The sequence below is a fragment of the Bos taurus genome, chromosome 4 (assembly GCF_002263795.3).
Source record: "Bos taurus isolate L1 Dominette 01449 registration number 42190680 breed Hereford chromosome 4, ARS-UCD2.0, whole genome shotgun sequence".
Classification (NCBI taxonomy): Eukaryota; Metazoa; Chordata; class Mammalia; order Artiodactyla; family Bovidae; genus Bos; species Bos taurus.
The window spans coordinates 107,145,266-107,169,794 of record NC_037331.1 but is presented as its reverse complement, the minus strand read 5'-3'; the positions used below and the strand labels follow the sequence as shown (position 1 = coordinate 107,169,794).

The 24,529-nt window shown below is 39.4% G+C and overlaps 2 protein-coding genes across 2 annotated transcripts; both read right to left on the bottom strand.

Annotated features, from left to right (window-relative positions):
* Nucleotides 1-665: 665 nt before the first annotated feature.
* On the bottom strand, nucleotides 666-1,601 carry OR2Q2 (olfactory receptor family 2 subfamily Q member 2). Its single transcript, NM_001390097.1, has one exon. The coding sequence runs from the start codon at nucleotides 1,599-1,601 to the stop codon at nucleotides 666-668; it is 936 nt and encodes a 311-aa protein (NP_001377026.1).
* Nucleotides 1,602-18,902: 17,301 nt separating this feature from the next.
* Nucleotides 18,903-19,856, bottom strand: OR2F1D (olfactory receptor family 2 subfamily F member 1D). The gene has a single exon (NM_001390493.1). The coding sequence runs from the start codon at nucleotides 19,854-19,856 to the stop codon at nucleotides 18,903-18,905; it is 954 nt and encodes a 317-aa protein (NP_001377422.1).
* Nucleotides 19,857-24,529: the final 4,673 nt, after the last annotated feature.

Below are 24,529 nucleotides of genomic sequence, written 5' to 3'. Positions count from 1 at the left end.
CAATCATGTTGACTCTTTTGTGACCCCATGGACTATAGCCCTCCAGGCTCCTCTGTCCATGGGATTTCCCAGGCAAGGATACTGGAGTGAGTTGCCATTTCCTCCTCCAGGGTACTGTCGTGACCCAGAGATCAAACCTACATCTCCTGTGCTGCAGGCAGATTGTTTACTGCAGTAGTGATCAGTTCAGTTCAGTTCAGTCACTCAGTCATGTCCAACTGTTTGCGACCCCATGAATCGCAGCACACCAGGCCTCCCTGTCCGTCACCATCTCCCAGAGTTCACTCAAACTCACATCCTTCGAGTCGGTGATGCCATCCAGCCATCTCATCCTCTGTCGTCCCCTTTACCTCCTGTCCCCAATCCCTCCCAGCATCAGAGTCTTTTCCAATGAGTCAGCTCTTCGCATGAGGTGGCCAAAGTACTGGAGTTTCAGCTTTAGCGTCATTCCTTCCAAACACCCAGGGCTGATCTCCTTTAGAATGGACTGGGTGGAATGATGCACACAGTCAAAATGTGGATGAATGTGGAAAGTCAGTCTAGAAAAGCTTGTTCATCATGATCTGCCTTATCAGCAAATCTGAGGAGAAAGGGCACATCCATCATTTTCTTTTTAATTAAAATGTCATTTTATGGGCTGTTGGAAAGAGAAATTCTTTGAATTGTTACCTTTTTTCACTAAACTTCCCCAACACTCTTCTAAAGGCGCTCATCACTTCCTTGTTTCTCAAGCTATAGATTAAGGGATTCAGCATTGGGGTCACCACAGCATAGAACAAAGCAACTTTCTTCTCCTGTTCTGCGGAGGAGCCAGCCGTGGGTCTCAAGTATGTGAAGATGGCTGTGCCAAAGCACATGAAAACCACAGTGAGGTGAGAGGCGCAGGTCCCAAACGCTTTGCGGCGTCCCTGGGCAGAGCGAATACGCAGAATGGTAGCGACTATATGACCGTAGGAGAAAAGAACAAGAAAACAGGGAAGCATGATGACCAGAAATCCTGAGACAGCCACCATGACCTTGTTGAAGGAGGTGTCCACACAGGCCAGCTTCAGCATAGCCAACATCTCACAGGCAAAGTGATTAACAACCTTATGGCACAGAGGTAGCTGAAAGGTGATGACTGTCTGCATCAGCGAATTCATGAAACCAGCAGCCAAGCAGCCTGCCGCCAGCCCCAGGCACAGCTCTCCGTGCATGATGACCGTATAGTGCAAGGGGTGGCACACTGCCACGTAGCGGTCATAGGCCATGGCCCCCAGCAGGAAGAACTCTGTGCTGCCCATTGCCAAGGAGATAAGCAGCTGGAGCACACAGCTGTAGAATGGAATGGACTTCCGGGCTGACAGGAAGTGAACGAGCATCTGGGGGACCGTGCTGTTGGTATAACAGACGTCCACAAACGACAGGACACTGAGGAAAAAGTACATGGGTGTGTTTAGCCGGCTGTCCAGTCTGATAAGGAGTATTATCAGGAAGTTCCCCAGCACGGTCACCAGATACATGGCCAGGAAAAGGACAAAGAGGGAGACCTGGGTCTCCCAGAGGCTGGACAGCCCCAGAAGAATGAACTCACTCATCCCTGTCTGGTTTTCCCTGCCCATGGGCCTCTGAAGTCCAAACCCAAGTTATAAATCGAAAAAGACTAGATACTTAAGGTGCCAGAGGATCTTATGAAGTCATTTAGACAAAACAGCCATCCAATATTAAGTGGTGTGCGTTTTCAGATCATGTGTCTCCTTCTGGGTTTGCGACCACCGTAGAATGCACGATATGGCTCAGATCCAAGGAGAATAGAAAACTCTTCTCATTCCTTAAGTGGGAAGATTTTCATTAAAATGCTTAGATAATTGAGTTAAAATGTTAACTGTAAAATGTGATTTTTTCTTTAAAGCCAACTCCTAACTGTGGAGTTTGTTTACTTCTTTGTTAGATACCAGTTTTTCCCTTCTTATGATCTCAAAATCCATATTGAATGGAACCTAACAGGGATGAATGGTTTTATCACTTTTTTACTTCTGGATTCTTTGATTGTGAAAATGAGATATTAAATTTCCACCTTTTAACATCACAAATTTTGGGTTATAAGTAAGAAGGTAGCAAATATAAAATAGTTTTTAGGAGCTAAAAATTGTCAAAAATTACATCTCCAGTTCAGTGAGATGGAAAACGAAGACCTGAGTAATCAGACTCAGTTTTGAGAAACCTTCACCTATTTGTCTTTTATCTGGTTGAGAGAATAAGCGGGAAGAATCTGTATTGTATTTCTCCTCCCTTGAAAGAACCACAGTGCGTGGGGTCAACAACAGAGGATGACTGTCAAGAAACAAAGATGCATTAACCATCTTCCTTAGAGATAAAAGCTCAGATAGTTGCACATGTGCTAGCCTATTAACTAAACGGTAAGGGGAAACTGGTTGCACCTTCTTTCCAATTCTATTTCTATATATTCTGGATAGGGATTTTTGTGGTTTGGAGACTACAAAATGTAATGGAAAAATTAAAGTTAACTCAGTGAAATGACTGATGATTACCTCTTTCCTTTAACCCTCTTTACTTTTATCTCCATCTGAAATACATGACTGTCCCCTGTGCCTTAGAAAACTGTCTTTTCTCATCCTAATGCTATGCTCCCTCTTACTGTGCCTGACATGACCAGAAAGTAATAGCATACTCTGTTCAATACCATCCTCAAACTTTCTAATCCTGCTGATGTACTAGTACTTCAGAAAGTACAAGAGCTTGAGTATTATCTCTGAAACGCTTAGTAATTTTCAATTCAGTTCAGTTCAGTTCAGTCGCTCAGTCGTGTCCGACTCTTTGCGACCCCATGAATCGCAGCATGCCAGGCCTCCCTGTCCATCACCAACTCCCGGAGTTCACTCAGACTCACGTCCATCGAGTCAGTGATGTCATCCAGCCATCTCATCCTCTGTCGTCCCCTTCTCCTCCTGCCCCCAATCCCTCCCAGCATCAGACTCTTCCAATGAGTCAACTCTTCACATGAGGTGGCCAAAGTACTGGAGTTTCAGCTTTGGCATCATTCCTTCCCAGAACACCCAGGGCTGATCTCCTTCAGAATGGACTGGTTGGATCTCCTTGCAGTCCAAGGGACTCTCAAGAGTCTTCTCCAACACCACAGTCCAAAAGCATCAATTCTTTGTCACTCAGCTTTCTTCACAGTCCAACTCTCGCATCCATACATGACCACTGGAAAAACCATAGCCTTGACTAGACGGACCTTTGTAATCTTACTTGGGCCTTATTCAAATCACAAGTGATTTCCAGGAACCTCACAGACCAAACAAAGCCCACTCTAGATTTTCCACATGCTCTGCCCCTCAAATTATTCTGTCCTTTGTGTAGAGAAAGTGAAATGTAAGCACAGCTATCCCAAGAAAATGTTACCTGCTTGCTGCCTGTGATCAGAGAGGGTCATTGAATATATGATGAAAATCACACTTTGTTTTGAGGGTATTCATCACAGTCAGGGCAGATAACCGCAGATAAATAAGATGTCAAAGGTGCCATCCAGCAGAGAAGGGTCTATGGAAATTTGCATTTGATAATCTTTCTAATGTCTATGAATGAAGCTTGATAAACCATTCTCACTTCAAGAGATAATTTATATAAGTTACAAGAGGAGGCAATAAAAGTACAAAATGTTCTTTTATTCTTTAGAATTTACTCTAGAGCTTCCAATTAGCAAGTCACTTTGTAATATTTCTATCAAAGAAAGAGGAAACCTAACTTTTTATCCCCAGTAAAAAGGGAAAAGTTGGAATATGAAATTATCACTGGTGAAGACCTCAGGTACCAGAGAGAGGTAAGCGACTTCAGAGGGGAAAATCAGAGAACTTTCAGTGGAATGTGACCATGTACATACAACATTTTAATAGACAATATTTCTAGAAAGGTACGTGAGGTAGTCTTTAATCCTGCTATAACACACAAAACAATTCGTGTAACACAAGTTCTCTGGGAGAGGGCTAAAAGGAAAACAAAGCAAAACAATCCAGGAGGTACCTGATGATTCTCAGGAACCAAATGAGATTTTGCTGAAAAATCTGATGATGATCTCTTGTGGTTTTGAGGCTTTCATCTCTTAAAAACAAATAATAGTTAAGGGCTTGACAAAGAAAATATAGTAATCCCTGTTCTTGGGTCAGTAATTCCCCTTAAAGGCTCAGCAAGTTATTGATACAAATAGAAACACTCATTGTTAGCATGTCATGTTTCTGCATCATCTTCATGCTTTTAAAGTGCCATGTCCTGGGGTGAATTAATTGCTTTGTCAATGAACTTGCATTTCCCAGTTCAACTATCATTACCTACTCTTACCCCTCAGTATCCATGGGATTGGTTCCAGAACTCCAGTGAACACCAAAATCCATGGATGCTCAGCTCCCTTATATAAAGTGGTCTGTTATTGCATATAACTCACACACATGCTCCTGTACACTTTAAATCATCTCTAGATTACTTACAATATCTAATAAAAAGTAAATGTGATGTAAATAGTTGCCAGTATGCAGCAAATTCAAGTTTTGCTTTTGATAACTTTCTAGAATTATTTTTAATATTTTCAATCCATGGTTGGTGAATCCACAGCTGTGGAACCTGTGAATTTGGGAGTCTAGCTGTAGCCTCTTCATCTGTCTAAACACAGCATACATTCAAATCTGTCCCAATTCATTGGAGTGAGGGAAGTAGGAAGAGTGATGGAATTAGGATATGATGTCAGTAGTAAAAAGAATAATTTTTAATCAAAAATAAAGATTCAACAACAAAACAAGTAAAATTATTAAAACTTTCAAAAATATGATACATAAATAAAAGTTAAAAACAGACTTTCAAAAATAAGGTGGTGGTGTTATAAGTGACAATAACAATAAAACAACAGCATTCCTAAACCACCTTTCCTTCCTAGAACTGTGATTCAATCTCCCTAAAGAAATGTTCTTCTCAAAAAAGAAGCTGGCAGGAAAGCTTGAGATTTCTCCCAAATGTTAACTGGCTAAGTTGCTATCCCCACCTGATTCCTACTTCCTAATGCACACCTACACTTCTTGGAGCAACAGAAAGTTTAAAGCCAGTTATCCAGCTGAAGTTACCACCTCTGACCATCATTGTTTAAGAATGAGCTGGTTAACACAAACCTGTCCCCTGGTCCAGATTTCCAGCAGTGTACAGGTGCTGGGGGTGCAATGTGACACAGGGAACACAGCCTATAGTAACTTATGTTCAATGATTCCATGAATGCAGTAAAAGCCCTATTATAGGTACTTCATTTCTCAGAGGTATTCAAAGAAATTTCTCACCAGTTTGGCTATTGAAATATATTTTCTTACAACAAATTGTTCAAATGTGACCTTTATCTCTATACTAACCAAACTCAACCCAACTGTCACATGAGCCTAGAAAGAAGCTGTGTGTTAAGGAAATCATTTCTTCTTGACCATAATCCTAAGAACCCAATGGAGAGCCTCTGATCATGACTGCCTTACCTCCAGGACAAGAGGCCAGCATTGCTCCAGGAAGAGTTGGGCTGGGCAAGATGTGGGATCTTCTTTTCCCTCAGAGACAAAATCTCTGCAGGCCAGTTATGCTGTGCTTGTTAGGTTTCTGTTGTTTTTTCTCTTTTTCTATATGGTAATTCTCTCACCTTAAACTCTCACCTGCTTTTAAAGAATTTACAAGTGAGAATAATTTTTTAATGAGCCAGAAAAGAGAGGAGAATCTGAAGCCCTGGTTCCCCTGGAGACATTCTCCTGCCTTTGGTGAAGTTTCACTTTAAGGAAGTTAAAATTTGCCCATGACTTTCTGTCCATGTACTCATGATTGAGATTATTTGAACCAAAGTGTCCAGTTACTCATGGACTTCTCAGATATCTTTGAGCAATATCTCTTCTAACAAGGTTCTGAAATTATACATGGGCTATAATCATATACTATCTTCAGAACTGATGCAGCTATTTCATGGGACCTTTCCCCATTTTGCCTTACTATTGGGGGTTCCTTTTAACTGGGCATTGTCAAATTATGCATTTTTTATCTAAAAGTCTGCCCTCATTCTGAAAATACTTCAAAAGTTTACTACCCACTGAAAGCATCTCAAATCTGATATCCATCCCATTGATAGACATTTGGTTTGTTTCTGCTTTGCTGCTGTTAAAAAGAACACTCCTATGGACATTCACATACACACACACTCATCTTTTGTCCCACAAATGTCCTCATTTCTGTTTCCCAGTGGTGCAATTGCTATATCACAGATTATGTGTGTGTCTAGCTTTAGCTAATATTGTCAGTTTTGTGAAAACAGATATTCCAATTGTATGCCCACCATATCTATATGAAATTTCTTTGCTCTAACCATTCTTTATCCTTAGTCATTTTACTAAGTACTTTACATATAATATTTCATTGAATCCTCTCAAACTTCTCACAAGGAGCTTATTATTCTTTGCAACTTACGAAAAAGAGAGCTGATTCTTAAGAGGTTTTATAACTTGTCCAGGATCACACTTCTTATTTTGTTATCCTGCTATACTTTGATGAGGACTATGTAGAAGGCTCAAAGAAATCAGGCAATAGCATGCATACAGCGATAATTTCCATAAAATGGGGGAAAAAAATCTCAAGATAACAAGGATCAGATTTTGCTGAAAGTAGCTCAACCCAAATTTGATGCTAGAAGGACAACCAAACCACATCACTCTGGCAAGACACACAACCACTTGGTCATGTATATTTTATAGGATCTATATTTTATACAGCAGGATTAGGCTTCAAAAGCATGAATTTTAGTGGGAAAAATAGGGGAGAGCCTGATGGTCCCAGATATCACAATAATGGACAGTACAGAGTAAAAGCGGAAGCTTGTGTCTCCAGAAGACCTATCACTGGGGTTAAATGCTGCTAGGGCTAAGAAGTAATATAAATCATTCACCTCACACTCAGCAGATATCTAAGAATGATGCTAATATGTGATTTGTGTCTTGCATTCACCCATTAGTTTGGAGTCCTTAGATTTGGGGCAGATGAACCTAAATGATGATAAGAAATGAGATGCTTTCTGAAATGCAAACCAAAGTGAGAACTACTTCAGTTTCTCTTCACCATCATGACCTCAGTCTACATGCTGAAAGAATCCCTTTTTCCTTTTTATATCAGTGCTCTTTATGTGTATACCTTGTGTTGCAATTTTGCAATTTTGTTCCATTTCCTTTATAATACTGTGGCAAACTATTGCCCATAGGTCAAAATTGGCCTGCCACTGTTTTTGTATGGTCCACGGGAAAAGAATTTTTTTATATTTTTAAATGGTTAAAAAAGAAGATTTTATGATGTAAAAATTATATATAATTCTAATTTCAGTGTCCCTATATTTAGATTTATTGGTACCAGCAACATTTATTCCTTTTTTATACATTATCTATGGCTATTTAGTGCTATTATGGGAGAGCTGAATTAGCTGTAATGTAGAATGTATGACCCAGAAAACCTTGAAAATTTTCTATCTGGCCTAATACAGAAACAGTTTCCCAACCCCTGCCCTAGAAGACTGTATATTTCCTGAGGTAGTGGCCATATCTCACCAACTGAATCTTTGACTATGCTAAAGCCTTTCACTGTGTGGATCATAACAAACTGTGGAAAACTATTAAAGAGATGGAACTACTAGACCACCTTACCTGTCTCCTGAGAAGCCTATATGCAGGTCAAGAAGCAACAGTTAAAACAGACATGGAACAAGGGACTAGTTCCAAACTGGGAAAGGAGGATGGCAAGACTATATATCATCACCCTCTTACTTAATTTCCATACAGAGTACATCATATGAAATGCCTGGCTGAATGGATCGGAATCTGGAATCTAGATTTCTGGGAGAAATATAAACAACCTCAGATATGCAGACGATACCACTCTGATGGCAGAAAGTGAAGAGGAACTAAAAAGTCTTTTGATGAGGGTGAAAGAGGAAAGTGAAAATGTTGGCTTGAAACTCAACATTCAAACAACTAATATTATGGCATCCAGTCCCATCACTTCATGGCAAATAGATGAGGAAACAGTAACAGATTTTATTTTCTTGGGCTCCAAAATCACTGTGAATGGTGACTGCAGTCTTGAAATTAAAAGATGCTTGTTCCTTGGAAGGGAAGCTGTGACAAACCTAGACAGAGTATTAAAAAGCAGAGACATCACTTTGCCAACAAAGGTGCATGTATCCAAAGCTATGGTTTTTCCAGTAGTCATATATGAATGTGAGAGTTGGACATAACAAAGGCTGAACACTGAAGAATTGATGCTTTTCAATTGTGGTGTTAGAGAAGACAAGAGAAAGTCCCTTGGACTACGAGGAGATCAAACCAATCAATCCTAAAGGAAATCAGGGGGAGGAGCCAAGATGGCGGAGGAGTAGGACGGGGAGAACACTTTCTCCCCCACAAATTCATCAAAAGAGCATTTAAACGTCGAGTAAATTCCACAAAACAACTTCTGAATGCCGGCAGAGGACATCAGGCACCCAGAAAAGCAACCCAACTCTTCGAAAGGAGGTAGGAAAAAATATTACAAACAAAAAAAAAAGAGACAAAAGAGGGAGGGACGGAGTTCCGTCCCGGGAAGGGAATCTTAAAAAGAGAGAAGTTTCCAAACATCAGGAAACCTTCTCACTGCCGAATCTGTGCCGAGCTTTGGAAGCACAGAGGGCAACATAACAGGGAGAAAAAATAAATAAACAATTTAAAACTCGCAGATTGCGAGCCCTACGGTAACTCCCCCAGCAGAGAAGCAGCGCAGACGCCTGCATCCGCCATTAGCAAACCGGGGCTGGGCAGGGAGGCGCGGCGTGGGCTGCATCGCTGAGAGTAAGAATCTGGCCTGAATACCCTGAGCGCTATCTGAGCGAAATAATTTGGGCTAGCAAACCAGACTGTGGGATACCTACCACGCGAAAAGCCAGCCCTAACCTAAGACCACCAGGCCCGCGCACGGAACAAAGGACTGAACAGAGATAGCCGGCTGCAGACCTTCCCCCTCCGGTGACAGGCAGCCAGAGCCGGAAGGGGGCAATCGCAGCCCCAGAGAGACATTATCTATAAAATTGTAAGCAGGCTTCTTTGCTAACTAAAACTTCTTGGGGGTCTGGACGGTCAACATCTGCCTGAGAAGGTGCGCCAGTTTTACATCCAGATAACCGAGTGGCGGGGAGGCGATAAGTCGCAGCATTGGCGCTCGCCTGGGAAGAGCAAATTGGCGCTCGGACCTGGGAAGAGCACAAAACGCAGGCCCAACTGAGTCTGCGCCTCTGAGGACTACCCGAGTGCCTGAACCTGAGCGGCTTGGACCTGGGAGGTGCATGCAGCCCAGGGCCAGCCTCGGATTGTTCCCGGCGGAACAACCTAGAGTCCGAGCAGTGTGGACAGGGAGGCTACACGCGCCGTGAGCGGGGGCAGACCCAGGGTGGCTGAGGCACTGCGAGCCCACGCCAGTGTTATTTGTTTGCAGCATCCCTCCCTCCCTCCCCACAGCGCGACTGAACAAGTAAGCCTAAAAAAAAAAAAAAAAGTGTCCTCCACCGTGCCCTTTGAGTCAGGGCGGAAACCAGATACTGAAGAGACTAGCAAACAGAAGAAGATATAACAGAGGGAAACGCCTTGGAAGCTACAGGCAATAGATCAAAACCCTGTGGTTACTACGGACTACATAGGAAGGGGCCTATAGATCTTGAGAAATATAAATCTGTCCAAGGAACTAGCCAAAAATGAACTGAACCCACAACACCCACAAAAAAAAAAAAAAAAAAAAGTCCTAGATATATTTTTATTATTTTTACGATCATTCTTTCTTTTTTTTTTTAATTAAAAAAAAATTTTTTAAGTCCTCTATTGTTCCTTTAATTTTCACCTTTATATCCTATTACTTTGCAAAAAAAAAAAAAAAGACCCTATTTTTTTCTTCTTCAACAAACTTCATATATATATATTTTATAATTCTTTGACCTTGTTTTTTTTTTGTTTGTTTTTGTTTTTTTCTTCTTTTCTTTAACATTGTATTTTTGAAATTCTAAACTCTACTCTAGATTTTTAATTTTCGCTTTTTGGTATATGTTATCAATTTTGTACCTATAGTTTTTTTTTATATAATTTCTGTGACTTTTTTTTTTCTTCTTCTTCTCTGTTTCTTTCTCTTCTTCTTTTATATAACATTGTATATCTGAAATTCCAAACTTTACTCTAGATTTTTAATTTATGCTTTTTGGTATTTGATATCAATTTTGTACCTGTATTTTCTTTATAATTTTTGTGACATTGTTCGTATTTGTTTGTTTGTTTTCTCTCTTTATTTTTCTTCTTCTTTTTTTTTTTTAACATTGTATTTTTGAAATTCCAAACTCTACTCTAGATTTTTAATTTTTGCTTTCTGGTATTAGTTATCAATTTTGTACTTGTACTTTCTTTATAATTTTCGCGACCTTGTTTGTTTTTGTTTGTTCGTTTTTTCTCTCTTTCTTTTCCTTCTTCTTTTCTTTAACATCGTATTTTTGAAATTCCAAACTCTACTCTAGATTTTTAATTTTCGCTTTCTGGTATTAGTTATCAATTTTGTACCTGTACTTTCTCTATAATTTTCACGACCTTGTTTGTTTTTGTTTGTTCGTTCTTTCTCTCTTTCTTTTCCTTCTTCTTTTCTTTAACATCGTATTTTTGAATTTGCTTTTATGTATTTGTCACCAATTTTGTACCTATAAGGACCCAATCTTCAGGACCCATTTTTCACTAGGGAGTGAGATTACTGGCTTGACTGCTCTCTCTCCCTTTGGACCCTCCTTTTTCTCCACCAGGTCGCCTGTGTCTCCTCCCTAACCCCTCTCTACTCTACCCAACTCTGTGAATTTCTGTGTGTTCCAGACGGTGGAGAACACTTAGGGAACGGATTACTGGCTGGATCTGTCTCCCTCCTTTTCATTCCCCCCTTTTATCCTTCTGGCCACCTCTGTTACCTTCCTCCTTCTTCTCTTCTCTGTATAACCCCGTGAACATCTCTGAGTGGTCCAGTTGTGGAGTGCACATAAGGAAGTGACTACTGGCTAGCCCACTCTCTCCACTATTGATTCACCTCATCTCATTTGGGTCACCTCTAACTCCCTCCTCCCTCTTCTCTTCTCCATGTAACCCTGTGAACCTCTCTGAGTGACCCTCACTGTAGAGAAACTTATCATCTTTAATGTAGATGTTTTATCAATGGTGCTGTATAGAAGGAGAAGTTTTGAAACTACTGTAAAAATAAGACCGATAATCAGAAGCAGGAGACTTAAGTCCAAACCCTGACTCCAGGGAACTCCTGACTCCAAGGAACATTCATTGACAGGAGCTCATCAAATGCCTCCATACCGACACTGAAACCAAGCACCACACAAGGGCCAATAAGTTCCAGGGCAAGACATACCAAGCAAATTCTCCAGCAACAAAGGAACACAGCCCTGAGCTTCAAGATACAGGCTGCCCAAAGTCACCCCAAAACTATAGACATCTCATAACTCATTACTGGACATTTCATTGCACTCCAGAGAGAAGAAATACAGCTCCACCCACCAGAACACCGACACAAGCTTCCCTAACCAGGAAACCTTGACAAGCCACCTGTACAAACCCACACACAGTGAGGAAACGCCACAATAAAGAGAACTCCACAAACTGCCAGAATACAGAAAGGACACCCCAAACTCAGCAATTTAAACAAGATGAAGAGACAGAGGAATACTCAGCAGATAAAGGGACAGGATAAATGCCCACCAAACCAAACAAAAGAGGAAGAGATAGGGAATCTACCTGATAAAGAATTCCGAATAATGATAGTGAAATTGATCCAAAATCTTGAAACTAAAATGGAATCACAGATAAATAGTCTGGAGACAAGGATTGAGAAGATGCAAGAAAGGTTTAACAAGGACCTAGAAGAAATAAAAAAGAGTCAATATATAATGAATAATGCAATAAGTGAAATTAAAAACACTCTGGAGGCAACAAATAGTAGAATAACAGAGGCAGAAGACAGGATTAGTGAATTAGAAGATAGAATGGTAGAAATAAATGAATCAGAGAGGATAAAAGAAAAACGAATTAAAAGAAATGAGGACAATCTCAGAGACCTCCAGGACAATATTAAACGCTACAACATTCGAATCATAGGGGTTCCAGAAGAAGAAGACAAAAAGAAAGACCATGAGAAAATACTTGAGGAGATAATAGTTGAAAACTTCCCTAAAATGGGGAAGGAAATAATCACCCAAGTCCAAGAAACCCAGAGAGTACCAAACAGGATAAACCCAAGGAGAAACACCCCAAGACACATATTAATCAAATTAACAAAGATCAAACACAAAGAACAAATATTAAAAGCAGCAAGGGAAAAACAACAAATAACACACAAGGGAATTCCCATAAGGATAACAGCTGATCTTTCAATAGAAACTCTTCAAGCCAGGAGGGAATGGCAAGACATACTTAAAATGATGAAAGAAAATAACCTACAGCCCAGATTATTGTACCCAGCAAGGATCTCATTCAAGTATGAAGGAGAAATCAAAAGCTTTTCAGACAAGCAAAAGCTGAGAGAATTCTGCACCACCAAACCAGCTCTCCAACAAATACTAAAGGATATTCTCTAGACAGGAAACACAAAAACGGTGTATAAACTCGAACCCAAAACAATAAAGTAATGGCAACGGGAACATACTTATCAGTAATTACCTTAAATGTAAATGGGTTGAATGCCCCAACCAAAAGACAAAGACTGGCTGAATGGATACAAAAACAAGACCCCTACATATGTTGTCTACAAGAGACCCACCTCAAAACAGGGGACACATACAGACTGAAAGTGAAGGGCTGGAAAAAGATTTTCCATGCAAATAGGGACCAAAAGAAAGCAGGAGTAGCAATACTCATATCAGATAAAATAGACTTTAAAACAAAGGCTGTGAAAAGAGACAAAGAAGGTCACTACATAATGATCAAAGGATCAATCCAAGAAGAAGATATAACAATTATAAATATATATGCACCCAACACGGGAGCACCACAGTACGTAAGACAAATGCTAACAAGTATGAAAGGAGAAATTAACAATAACACAATAATAGTGGGAGACTTTAATACCCCGCTTACACCTATGGATAGATCAACTAAACAGAAAATTAACAAGGAAACACAAACTTTAAACGATACAATAGACCAGTTAGACCTAATTGATATCTATAGGTCATTTCATCCCAAAACAATGAATTTCACCTTTTTCTCAAGCGCACATGGAACCTTCTCCAGGATAGATCACATCCTGGGCCATAAAGCTAGCCTTGGTAAATTCAAAAAAAATAGAAATCATTCCAAGCATTTTTTCTGACCACAATGCAGTAAGATTAGATCTCAATTACAGGAGAAAAACTATTAAAAATTCCAACATATGGAGGCTGAACAACACGCTGCTGAATAACCAACAAATCACAGAAGAAATCAAAAAAGAAATCAAAATTTGCATAGAAACGAATGAAAATGAAAACACAACAACCCAAAACCTGTGAGACACGGTAAAAGCAGTCCTAAGGGGAAAGTTCATAGCAATACAGGCACACCTCAAGAAACAAGAAAAAAGTCAAATAAATAACCTAACTGTACACCTAAAGCAACTAGAAAAGGAAGAAATGAAGAACCCCAGGGTTAGTAGAAGGAAAGAAATCTTAAAAATTAGAGCAGAAATAAATGCAAAAGAAACAAAAGAGACCATAGCAAAAATCAACAAAACCAAAAGCTGGTTCTTTGAAAGGATAAATAAAATTGACAAACCATTAGCCAGACTCATCAAGAAACAAAGGGAGAAAAATCAAATCAACAAAATTAGAAACGAAAATGGAGAGATCACAACAGACAACACAGAAATACAAAGGATCATAAGAGACTACTATCAACAATTATATGCCAATAAAATGGACAACGTGGAAGAAATGGACAAATTCTTAGAAAAGTACAACTTTCCAAAACTGGACCAGGAAGAAATAGAAAATCTTAACAGACCCATCACAAGCATGGAAATTGAAACTGTAATCAAAAATCTTCCAGCAAACAAAAGCCCAGGTCCAGACGGCTTCACAGCTGAATTCTACCAAAAATTTAGAGAAGAGCTAACACCTATCCTGCTCAAACTCTTCCAGAAAATTGCAGAGGAAGGTGAACTTCCAAACTCATTCTATGAGGCCACCATCACCCTAATACCAAAACCTGACAAAGATCCCACAAAAAAAGAAAACTACAGGCCAATATCACTGATGAACATAGATGCAAAAATCCTTAACAAAATTCTAGCAATCAGAATCCAACAACACATTAAAAAGATCATACACCATGATCAAGTGGGCTTTATCCCAGGGATGCAAGGATTCTTCAATATCCACAAATCAATCAATGTAATACACCACATTAACAAATTGAAAAATAAAAACCATATGATTATCTCAATAGATGCAGAGAAAGCCTTTGACAAAATTCAACATCCATTTATGATAAAAACTCTCCAGAAAGCAGGAATAGAAGGAACATACCTCAACATAATAAAAGCTATATATGACAAACCCACAGCAAACATTATCCTCAATGGTGAAAAATTGAAAGCATTTCCTCTAAAGTCAGGAACAAGACAAGGGTGCCCACTTTCACCATTACTATTCAACATAGTTTTGGAAGTTTTGGCCACAGCAATCAGAGCAGAAAAAGAAATAAAAGGAATCCAAATTGGAAAAGAAGAAGTAAAACTCTCACTATTTGCAGATGACATGATCCTCTACATAGAAAACCCTAAAGAGTCCATCAGAAAATTACTAGAAATAATCAATGACTACAGTAAAGTTGCAGGATATAAAATCAACACACAGAAATCCCTTGCATTCCTATACACTAATAATGAGAAAACAGAAAGAGAAATTAAGGAAACAATTCCATTCACCATTGCAACGGAAAGAATAAAATACTTAGGAATATATCTACCTAAAGAAACTAAAGACCTATATATAGAAAACTATAAAACACTGGTGAAAGAAATCAAAGAGGACACTAATAGATGGAGAAATATACCATGTTCATGGATTGGAAGAATCAATATAGTGAAAATGAGTATACTACCCAAAGCAATTTATAGATTCAACGCAATCCCTATCAAGCTACCAACAGTATTCTTCACAGAGCTAGAACAAATAATTTCACAATTTGTATGGAAATACAAAAAACCTCGAATAGCCAAAGCGATCTTGAGAAAGAAGAATGGAACTGGAGGAATCAACCTACCTGACTTCAGGCTCTACTACAAAGCCACAGTTATCAAGACAGTATGGTACTGGCACAAAGACAGAAATATTGATCAATGGAATAAAATAGAAAGCCCAGAGATAAATCCACGCACATATGGACACCTTATCTTCGACAAAGGAGGCAAGAATATACAATGGATTAAAGACAATCTCTTTAACAAGTGGTGCTGGGAAATCTGGTCAACCACTTGTAAAAGAATGAAACTGGACCACTTTCTAACACCATACACAAAAATAAACTCAAAATGGATTAAAGATCTAAACGTAAGACCAGAAACTATAAAACTCCTAGAGGAGAACATAGGCAAAACACTCTCCGACATACATCACAGCAGGATCCTCTATGACCCACCTCCCAGAATATTGGAAATAAAAGCAAAAATAAACAAATGGGACCTAATTAACCTTAAAAGCTTCTGCACATCAAAGGAAACTATTAGCAAGGTGAAAAGACAGCCTTCAGAATGGGAGAAAATAATAGCAAATGAAGCAACCGACAAACAACTAATCTCAAAAATATACAAGCAACTCCTACAGCTCAACTCCAGAAAAATAAACGACCCAATCAAAAAATGGGCCAAAGAACTAAATAGACATTTCTCCAAAAAAGACATACAGATGGCTAACAAACACATGAAAAGATGCTCAACATCACTCATTATCAGAGAAATGCAAATCAAAACCACTATGAGGTACCATTTCACACCAGTCAGAATGGCTGCGATCCAAAAGTCTACAAATAATAAGTGCTGGAGAGGGTGTGGAGAAAAGGGAACCCTCTTACACTGTTGGTGGGAATGCAAACTAGTACAGCCACTATGGAGAACAGTGTGGAGATTCCTTAAAAAACTGGAAATAGAACTGCCTTATGATCCAGCAACCCCACTGCTGGGCATACACACTGAGAAAACCAGAAGGGAAAGAGACACGTGTACCCCAATGTTCATCGCAGCACTGTTTATAATAGCCAGGACATGGAAGCAACCTAGATGTCCATCAGCAGATGAATGGATAAGAAAGCAGTGGTACATATACACAATGGAGTATTACTCAGCCATTAAAAAGAATACATTTGAATCAGTTCTAATGAGGTGGATGAAACTGGAGCCTATTATACAGAGTGAAGTAAGCCAGAAGGACAAACATAAATACAGTATACTAACGCATATATATGGAATTTAGAAAGATGGTAACAATAACCCGGTGTACAAGACAGCAAAAGAGACACTGATGTATAGAACAGTCTTATGGACTCTGTGGGAGAGGGAGAGGGTGGGAAGATTTGGGAGAATGGCAATGAAACATGTAAAATATCATGTAGGAAACGAGTTGCCAGTCCAGGTTCGATGCATGATGCTGGATGCTTGGGGCTGGTACACTGGGACGGCCCAGAGGGATGGTATGGGGAGGGAGGAGGGAGGAGGGTTCGGGATGGGGAACACATGTATACCTGTGGCGGATTCATTTTGATATTTGGCAAAACTAATACAATTATGTAAAGTTTAAAAATAAAATAAAATTAGAGAAAAAAAAAAAAAAACACAGAGAAAAAAAAAAAATAAATAAAGGAAATCAACCCTGAATATTCATTGGAAGGACTGAGGCTAAAACTGAAGCTGCAATACTTTGGCCACCTGATGCGAAGGGTAAACTCATTCGAAAAGACCCTGATGTTGGGAAAGATGGAATGCAAAAGAAGAAGAGGACGACAGAGGACGAGATGGTTAGATAGCATCATCGACTCAACAGACATGAATCTGAGCAAACTTCAGGAGATTGTGAAGGACAGGGAAGCCTGACTGCTGTGGTCCATGGGGTTGCAAAGAGTTAGACACAGTTTAGCCAGTGAACAACAACAAGTGGCCATATCTAAACACAACTTTGATACCACGCAATGCCTATAGCAGTGTCTTCGACAAAGTCAAGGTCCACAAAATGATCATATGTAACTTTGAGAGGGCTGAGAATAAAGTCGTTCTAATTAGAGGGAAAATGTGACCTTTGTGACCTTGTAATTGAAGATACTGAGATGAAACTTAAAGATACCTGAGGCAGAGAGTGGTGTCCACAAATGAAAGAGGCACACTCGTCTGTCGCCCACTGTGGGCTGTACCTTCGCCATTCTCACATCTCACACCTCCGTCTCTTCCTCCCTCCTCTGCACTCTCAGCCATGAGAGCTCCATCTTGTTTCACGGAGAAGAATAGGTGCCAGTGGAAATCCCTCAGCTTCTGATCACCACTGCCGAAACACAAATCAACCAAAAACCAATCAATTGACTTTATAATGAGACAAAAAAGAAAAGGAGAGCCTCTCTTTTAGACTCCTTGAAGACAGTGAGAAGACCCACAATTATTATATTCTTTGTCTCCTCTTACCTATCCCTTGTTTAATCATTTCTTTCCCCTTTTATCTTATTTAGGTTTATCCTTAGAGTCAAGATGCACTCACAGGCAATGCCAGCTCACAAGATTTACAGAGGGGATTTAAGTAGGGGGTTAAGATTTAAGTAAGAGTTTGTGTCTTTGTGTGTGAGGTGTGTGGAGGGGAGTACAAGAACACCTTTAATACGGAGACTTGAGAATAACATCTGCACAGCAGACTGACCTATCCTTATAGTACAAAATCCATGTTAAAGCTGTATTATCTTTCATTGGCTTATTCAAGGAAACTACTTTCCTTAGATTAACTGTGTCTTAACATTGAATTCATTTATCTTGCTGTTTATTTGCTTATTTTTTTCCAAAAGTTCAAATAAAGGTTTGCTGAATTTTAAGAAATTACAATTTTACCTTTTGAAAGGTACCCAATATATACAATTGTTTCCTTACCAAATTATTCATATGTTATTTAGCAGTAGCTGTCTCATATTTTTCTTAAATAATATCAATCACAAATAACTCAATTATATTTTTATCTCAGTAAAAAAAGAACTTTAGTTGATATTTCTCCTCTCATTTATTTCCATTACTCACACAGAGACTGTACATCCACAATAGGTTGTGCAAAAAACATTTCAATCACAGTTGATAGCAACATGCTCCTTAAGATAGTGACTCACACAATTAATAAATGTGATTATATATGGCACACAATGTTTTGAGTGTTCAAACATGAAAATGCATTTTGTTCCCAGTGGAAATGAGATGACCTCCTTAAAATGTGGTTGAATAATTCAGTATTCCAAGGTAAAATCCAAGAATGGGTCCATAATTGCAACAATTTTTCATGTTGCTATCAAAACAATAAATATTTTCTTCAAATATTCTAGGGTCATATGAATGGATACTGAGTGGATAACAGTGGGAAGTTCTATTACAGCACTGCTTACTGTCTCTGAACATCCTGCTGTGACATAAAAACACCCCCACATCCCACACCCAACCCAGTCACTCAGCCTCCTACCCAACATCACAAGCATGTGTTTTGTCATCTCCTTCCCGGTTGCCACGGCAATGCAGTTATAAGGCTTCATATCTGAGATGGGTAAGAGAACACACAGGCAAAGCTCCTTTCTCTAAGTGATGCTCATGATTCATCAAGTTGCCAGTTTCGATGTTAATCCAGATAATTGTCCTAGTAGTTTCTGCCAAGCTCTCTTCACCTCCTTATTCCTTAGACTGTAAATCATGGGGTTCAGCGTGGGTGTCAAAATGGCATAGAAGAGAGAGATCAGCTTCTCCTGAAGCACAGAAGGGCTGGGATTGGGCTGGATGTAAGTGAAAATGGCCATGCCATAGCACAGGACAACCACTGAGAGGTGAGAGGCACAGGTGTGGAAGGCTTTCTTTCTCCCCTCTGTGGACTGGATCTTTAGGATGGTGGAGAGGATCCTGATGTAGGACAGGAGGACCAGGCAGAAAGGCATCATCAGCAAGACAATGCTAGAAACCATTATTGAGATCTCATTGGAGGAGGTGTCCACACAGGCCAGCCTGACCACAGCTAGGATTTCACAGGATATATGATCAATATACTTGTTCGTGCACACAGGCAACTGAAAGGTGATGGCAGTATGTATGAGAGAGTTGACAGAGCCACTGAGCCAGGATGTGATGGCCAGCCTAGCACAGAGCCCTCTGTGCATGATGACCGAGTATCTCAGGGGGTCGCACACAGCCGCATAGCGGTCATAGGCCATCACGGCCAGGAGAACAAACTCAATCCCACCCAGGCCCAGGGAGAAGAATAACTGGGCTGCACAGCTCACGTAGGGGATCCCTTTATGTTCCGCAAGAAAATGCACCAGCATCTGAGGAACGATGCTTGTGGCATAAGAGACATCAACAAGGGAGAGGTTGGTGAGAAAGAAATACATGGGAGTGTGGAGTCGGCTGTCCAGTCTGATCAGAAGAACAATGAGGACATTACCTAGCACTGTCACCAGGTACATAACCAAGAACAGGACAAAGAGAGCAACTTGAGCGTCCCAGTCACTGGACAGGCCAAGGAGAATGAATTCTCTCACCCAAGTCTGGTTATCTGCTCCCATTAAAAGATGTGAGGTTATTAACCTGCAGAGACTCAGAAATAATAGAAGCTGTTGAATCAAAGAACCGTTTTTGTTGTTCAGTTGCTAAATCATGTCTGATTTTTTGCAACCCCATGGACTGCAACACACCAGGCTTCCCTGCCTTCACTACCTCCTGGAGCTGCTCAAATTGATGTCCATTGATTTGATGATGCTATCTAACCATATCATCCCTCAGATGCACCCTTCTCCTTTTGCCTTCAATATTCAGTCAAAGAATCATAAAAATAATTTTTTATCAATACATACTGTATGAAATTAACCAGCCTGAGCTGTTTCAGATCACTTATGGGTCAAGATGACAGGCTTTATACCGATACATATTATATCTACTCTGTATCAGAGATAGCCTAGTGCTTTTATAAGAACATGATGTGGTCTCTAGGAGATTCAGTTAAAGTCTGAAGATAACCACAGAGCAATTTTAAGAACTTCATATCTTAACCAGCTTACAACAGATTCTAGGATATGGAAAGGATGGTAAGTGACAATGATGGATAAAATGATAAACAATGAAGAAAAACTTGGTTGGAATTTTTTTTTAAAGCATGCATTAGACATGTCACCTAGACCCATGCTGATAAACTGGATAAATCTATTATAAAAGGAAATATTGGAAATAGAGAGAAACTTACAGAAAGGTCTGGAATCAGTGAACCTAGGTTTGAAACTTAATTTATTCAGCAGCAATGTGATCTTGGTTTAGTGACAAACTTCTATTTATGAAACAGACTTATGCAACTCACAATACATTTAAGCTCAAATGAAGGAAATTTCTGGAGAAAGTACTTGTGAATTTTTACTGGTAGTAGTTCTATAGTAGTATGACCAGTAGTAGCAACATGACCTCCGCCTGGGGGTAAATAAAGTAACAGATGTGACTTTCCTCAGATCTCCTCTATAGATTCAGACATAGACGTTTTAAAGAATAAAACTGTAGGCAACAGTTAATGAATCTTAGGGCTTAGTGGGATATTCTGAGGACTTTTTCTTCCTTTTGGTGTGACTAGACTCTGGTCTCTTAGCCTTTAGTGGAATGAGACAGATAAGAGAATTGTAGTTGGGCCTTGTTTTATTTTTTTCTCTTCAACTTACTATTATTGATAATCTACCATTTTTATATTGGCTCAAAAGAAAACAAGGAAAGTTATGAACGTTTAGGCTTTCTCAATATAAGAAAGAAAGGAAAGCATATGGCTAAGGACCCTTTCTTACTGTTCAAGGCAGAGACGGTATGGATTCTTGTAGATACACATTAGAAAAGAGTTTCCATTTTGTTTTCTTTCTTAGCAGCACTTTTTCAGTAGATCTAATATGTTTTAAGGTCAATTTTGAACAACAGAAATAGTTTTTTACTGTGTCTGAAGCACTGACTCATTCTTACTGTACCTCCACGCCTGTATATTTTTAATTTCCTTTCCTCTCAGTGGACAAAACAAGAGAAAACAGGAGACAAAGGCAGCGAGAGAGATTGAGAGGAGAGGCAGAGCTGCTTGCCTCATATCTGAACCCACATAGATGTCAAGCTGGGTTTCTGAGCAGAAACATGAAGAAAGGTGTTCATACTTCCACTCTTAAAGGACAAAACAAGCAGTTCATTAAATGCCCTTCTTATTCATGATTTAGACACATAGATTTTTACAAACATCTTTCCTGATGTCCTTCTCACAATCTGATCGCCCCTTTAAACAATTCCTTCATTTCTGCTACATCAGGATACTTTCATTACCACCCCTCACTTTGCTTTCCTCAGTCATGACCCGTCTGAGAAAATATCTACTTCCTGGAAACCAGTGTGGAACAATGACCATAGTTGAGTGTCAGCTTTATTCAGCTCTTTCTCCTATATAAGTTTGTCTGTGTTCTCCTCTCAGTATTTGCTACAACTCCAGCTACTTAAACATTTCTGCCAGGTACTTTATGCTCCTTTGTGGTTGTATAGTCGCTAAATCATCTCTGACTTTTTTGGAGCCCCATGAACTGTAGCCTGCCAGGCTCCTCTGTCCATGAGATTTCCCAGGCAAGAATACTGGAGTGGGTTGCCATTTCCTCCTCCATGGGATATTCCTGATCCAGGGATCAAACCTGCATCTCCTGCATCAGCAACAGATTCTTTACCACTGAGCCACCAGGGAAGCCCCAATGCTCCTTTAATAGACAATAAAACCAGAGAAAGAATGTCAACAAGATGGCAGAATAAGAGATTCCTAGCTTTCTTTCTTCCCATGGATACATTAAATAAACATCTATACACAGATCAATTCCCTCTGACAGAAATTCAGAAACTAGTTGAGAGGCAAGAGCCTCTCTACATTGAATAATTGAGAAAACATACACATTAAAACAAGCAGAAGAATCTGAGACATGTTCATGCCCATGAACGCCACCACTGACACATTGCCTTACAAATGGGAGGAATCCCACAACTCCCAGTATTCCCTGGATCACACATTAGGAACACCAACTTTGATGGCTGCCACCTGAGGGACAGGCTCCCAAATCACCTGACTCAGATCTGGGGCCTCAGCACTCAACAGTACCACATATGTTTAGTTGCTCAGTTGTGTCTGACTCTGCAATCCCATGAACTGTAGCCCTCCAGGCTCCTCTGTCCATGGGATTTCCCAGGTAAGAATACTGGAGTGGGTTTCCATGCCCTCCTCCAGGGGATCTTGCTGACCCAGGGATCGAACCCACATCTCCCACATTGCAGGCAAATTCTTTAACCATCTGAGCTACCAGGGAAGCCCTCCATGGAAAGGACTGTGTATTTTCCCAGTTGCTGTCTTAAGGTCAAGGTTCTAATTACCCTGCATCTGTGAGCCTGTAGGGCAGGTAATTAGTAGTCCTCAGAGAGACTGAAGAAATGAGCACTTTCTGTGCCTTGCCTCTACAGAATACTTCCAAATTCATTTTATCAGGCTAGCACGATACTGATACCAAAGCCAAACAATGATACCATGAGGTAAGACCAACATCTTCAAAGAACATAGATGCAAAAATTCTTAATAAACAGCAAACAAACAAAATTCAAAAATACATGAAAAGGATTATATACAACAATCAAGTGGGATTTATCTATGGAACGCAAGGATAGTTCAACATATCCAAATCAATCAAGATGACACATCACACCGGTAGAATGAAAAATGCAGAGAAAGCACCTGGCAAAGTTTAATAGTCATTCATGATTAAAACTCCCAACAAAACAGATATAAAAGGAAATTTGCTGAACACAATAAAGGCCATCTATAAAAAGCCCACAGCTAATGTCATAAACAATGTGAAAGAACTGAAAGTTTTTTCTCTAAGATTCAGAACAAGGCAAGGATGTCCATTCTCATCTCTATTCAATACTAGAAATATTAACAGAGCAATCAGATAAGAAAAAGGAATAAAAGGTATCCTAACCAGAAAGAAGTAAAATTATCTCTGTTTGAAAATGACATAATCTTATGCAGAAAACCCTAGACTCTACCAATACACTGCTATAAGTAAAATGAGTTCAGTAAATTGCAGGATGCAAATCAACAAAAATTACTGGTGTTGTTGCAACATCACTCCATCCAAAAAGGAAATCAAAGGAAAAAAATCCTACATCAAAAAGAATACTTAGGAATAAATTTAACCAAGAAGAAAAATGATGTGTGTGCTTAAGATTATAAATATTGAAGAAAGACGTTAAATAAGACATAACTAAATTGAAAGATATCTCATGTTCATGTCTTAGAAGAATTAATATTGTTAAAATGTCAATACCACCCAAAGTAATACGAAGATCCAAGTCAATGCCTACAAAATTGGTAAACTATATACCTAATAAAGCATTGATATCCAAAATATACAAAGAACTCCCACAAATAAACAGAAAGGACAGCAAACAGCCTGGTTTTTTCAAATGTCAGAAGTCGAGTAGAGATTTTTCCACAGAAGACATATTTATGAGGATGAATAAGTCTAGAGATCTAACATATAAACAGCTGACAGACATATTTAAAGATATTTTAACATCATCAAATATCATGGAAATCAAAATCAAAATCACAATGAGCTATAACCTCACACCTGCTAGGATAGCTATTACCAAAGGAAAAAAAAAGGTAAGAGTTAGCAATGATGTTAAGAAAAGGGAACCCTGTTACACCATTGATGGGTATGTAAATTGGTATGGCCAATATGGAAAACAGTATGGAGACTCTTCAAAAAATAGAACTATCATAACATCTAGCAATTCCACTTTTGTACATAGCCAAAGGAAATGAAATCAGTACCTCAGAGTTATCTGTACTCCCAAAATCACTGCACCGTCATTCATGATAGATAAGAGATGGAAACAAATTTAGTATTTACACATACAAAAATGGAATATTTTTCAGCCTTAAAAGGAAAAAGATATTGTCATTTGTAACAACATAGGTGAACCTGGAAAACATTATGCTAAGTGAAATAAGCCAGGCACAGAAAGAGAAAAACTGCATGACCTCACTTATAACGTGGAATCTCAACATCAAAGACAGAAAGTAGAAAGGTGGTTGGTTACCAAGAGCCGGGAGGTTGAGGAAATGGGTAATGTTGGTCAAATACACAGAGGTGCATAATTTAGGGTGAAAAAGTCTAGAGATCTAAAGTAGACC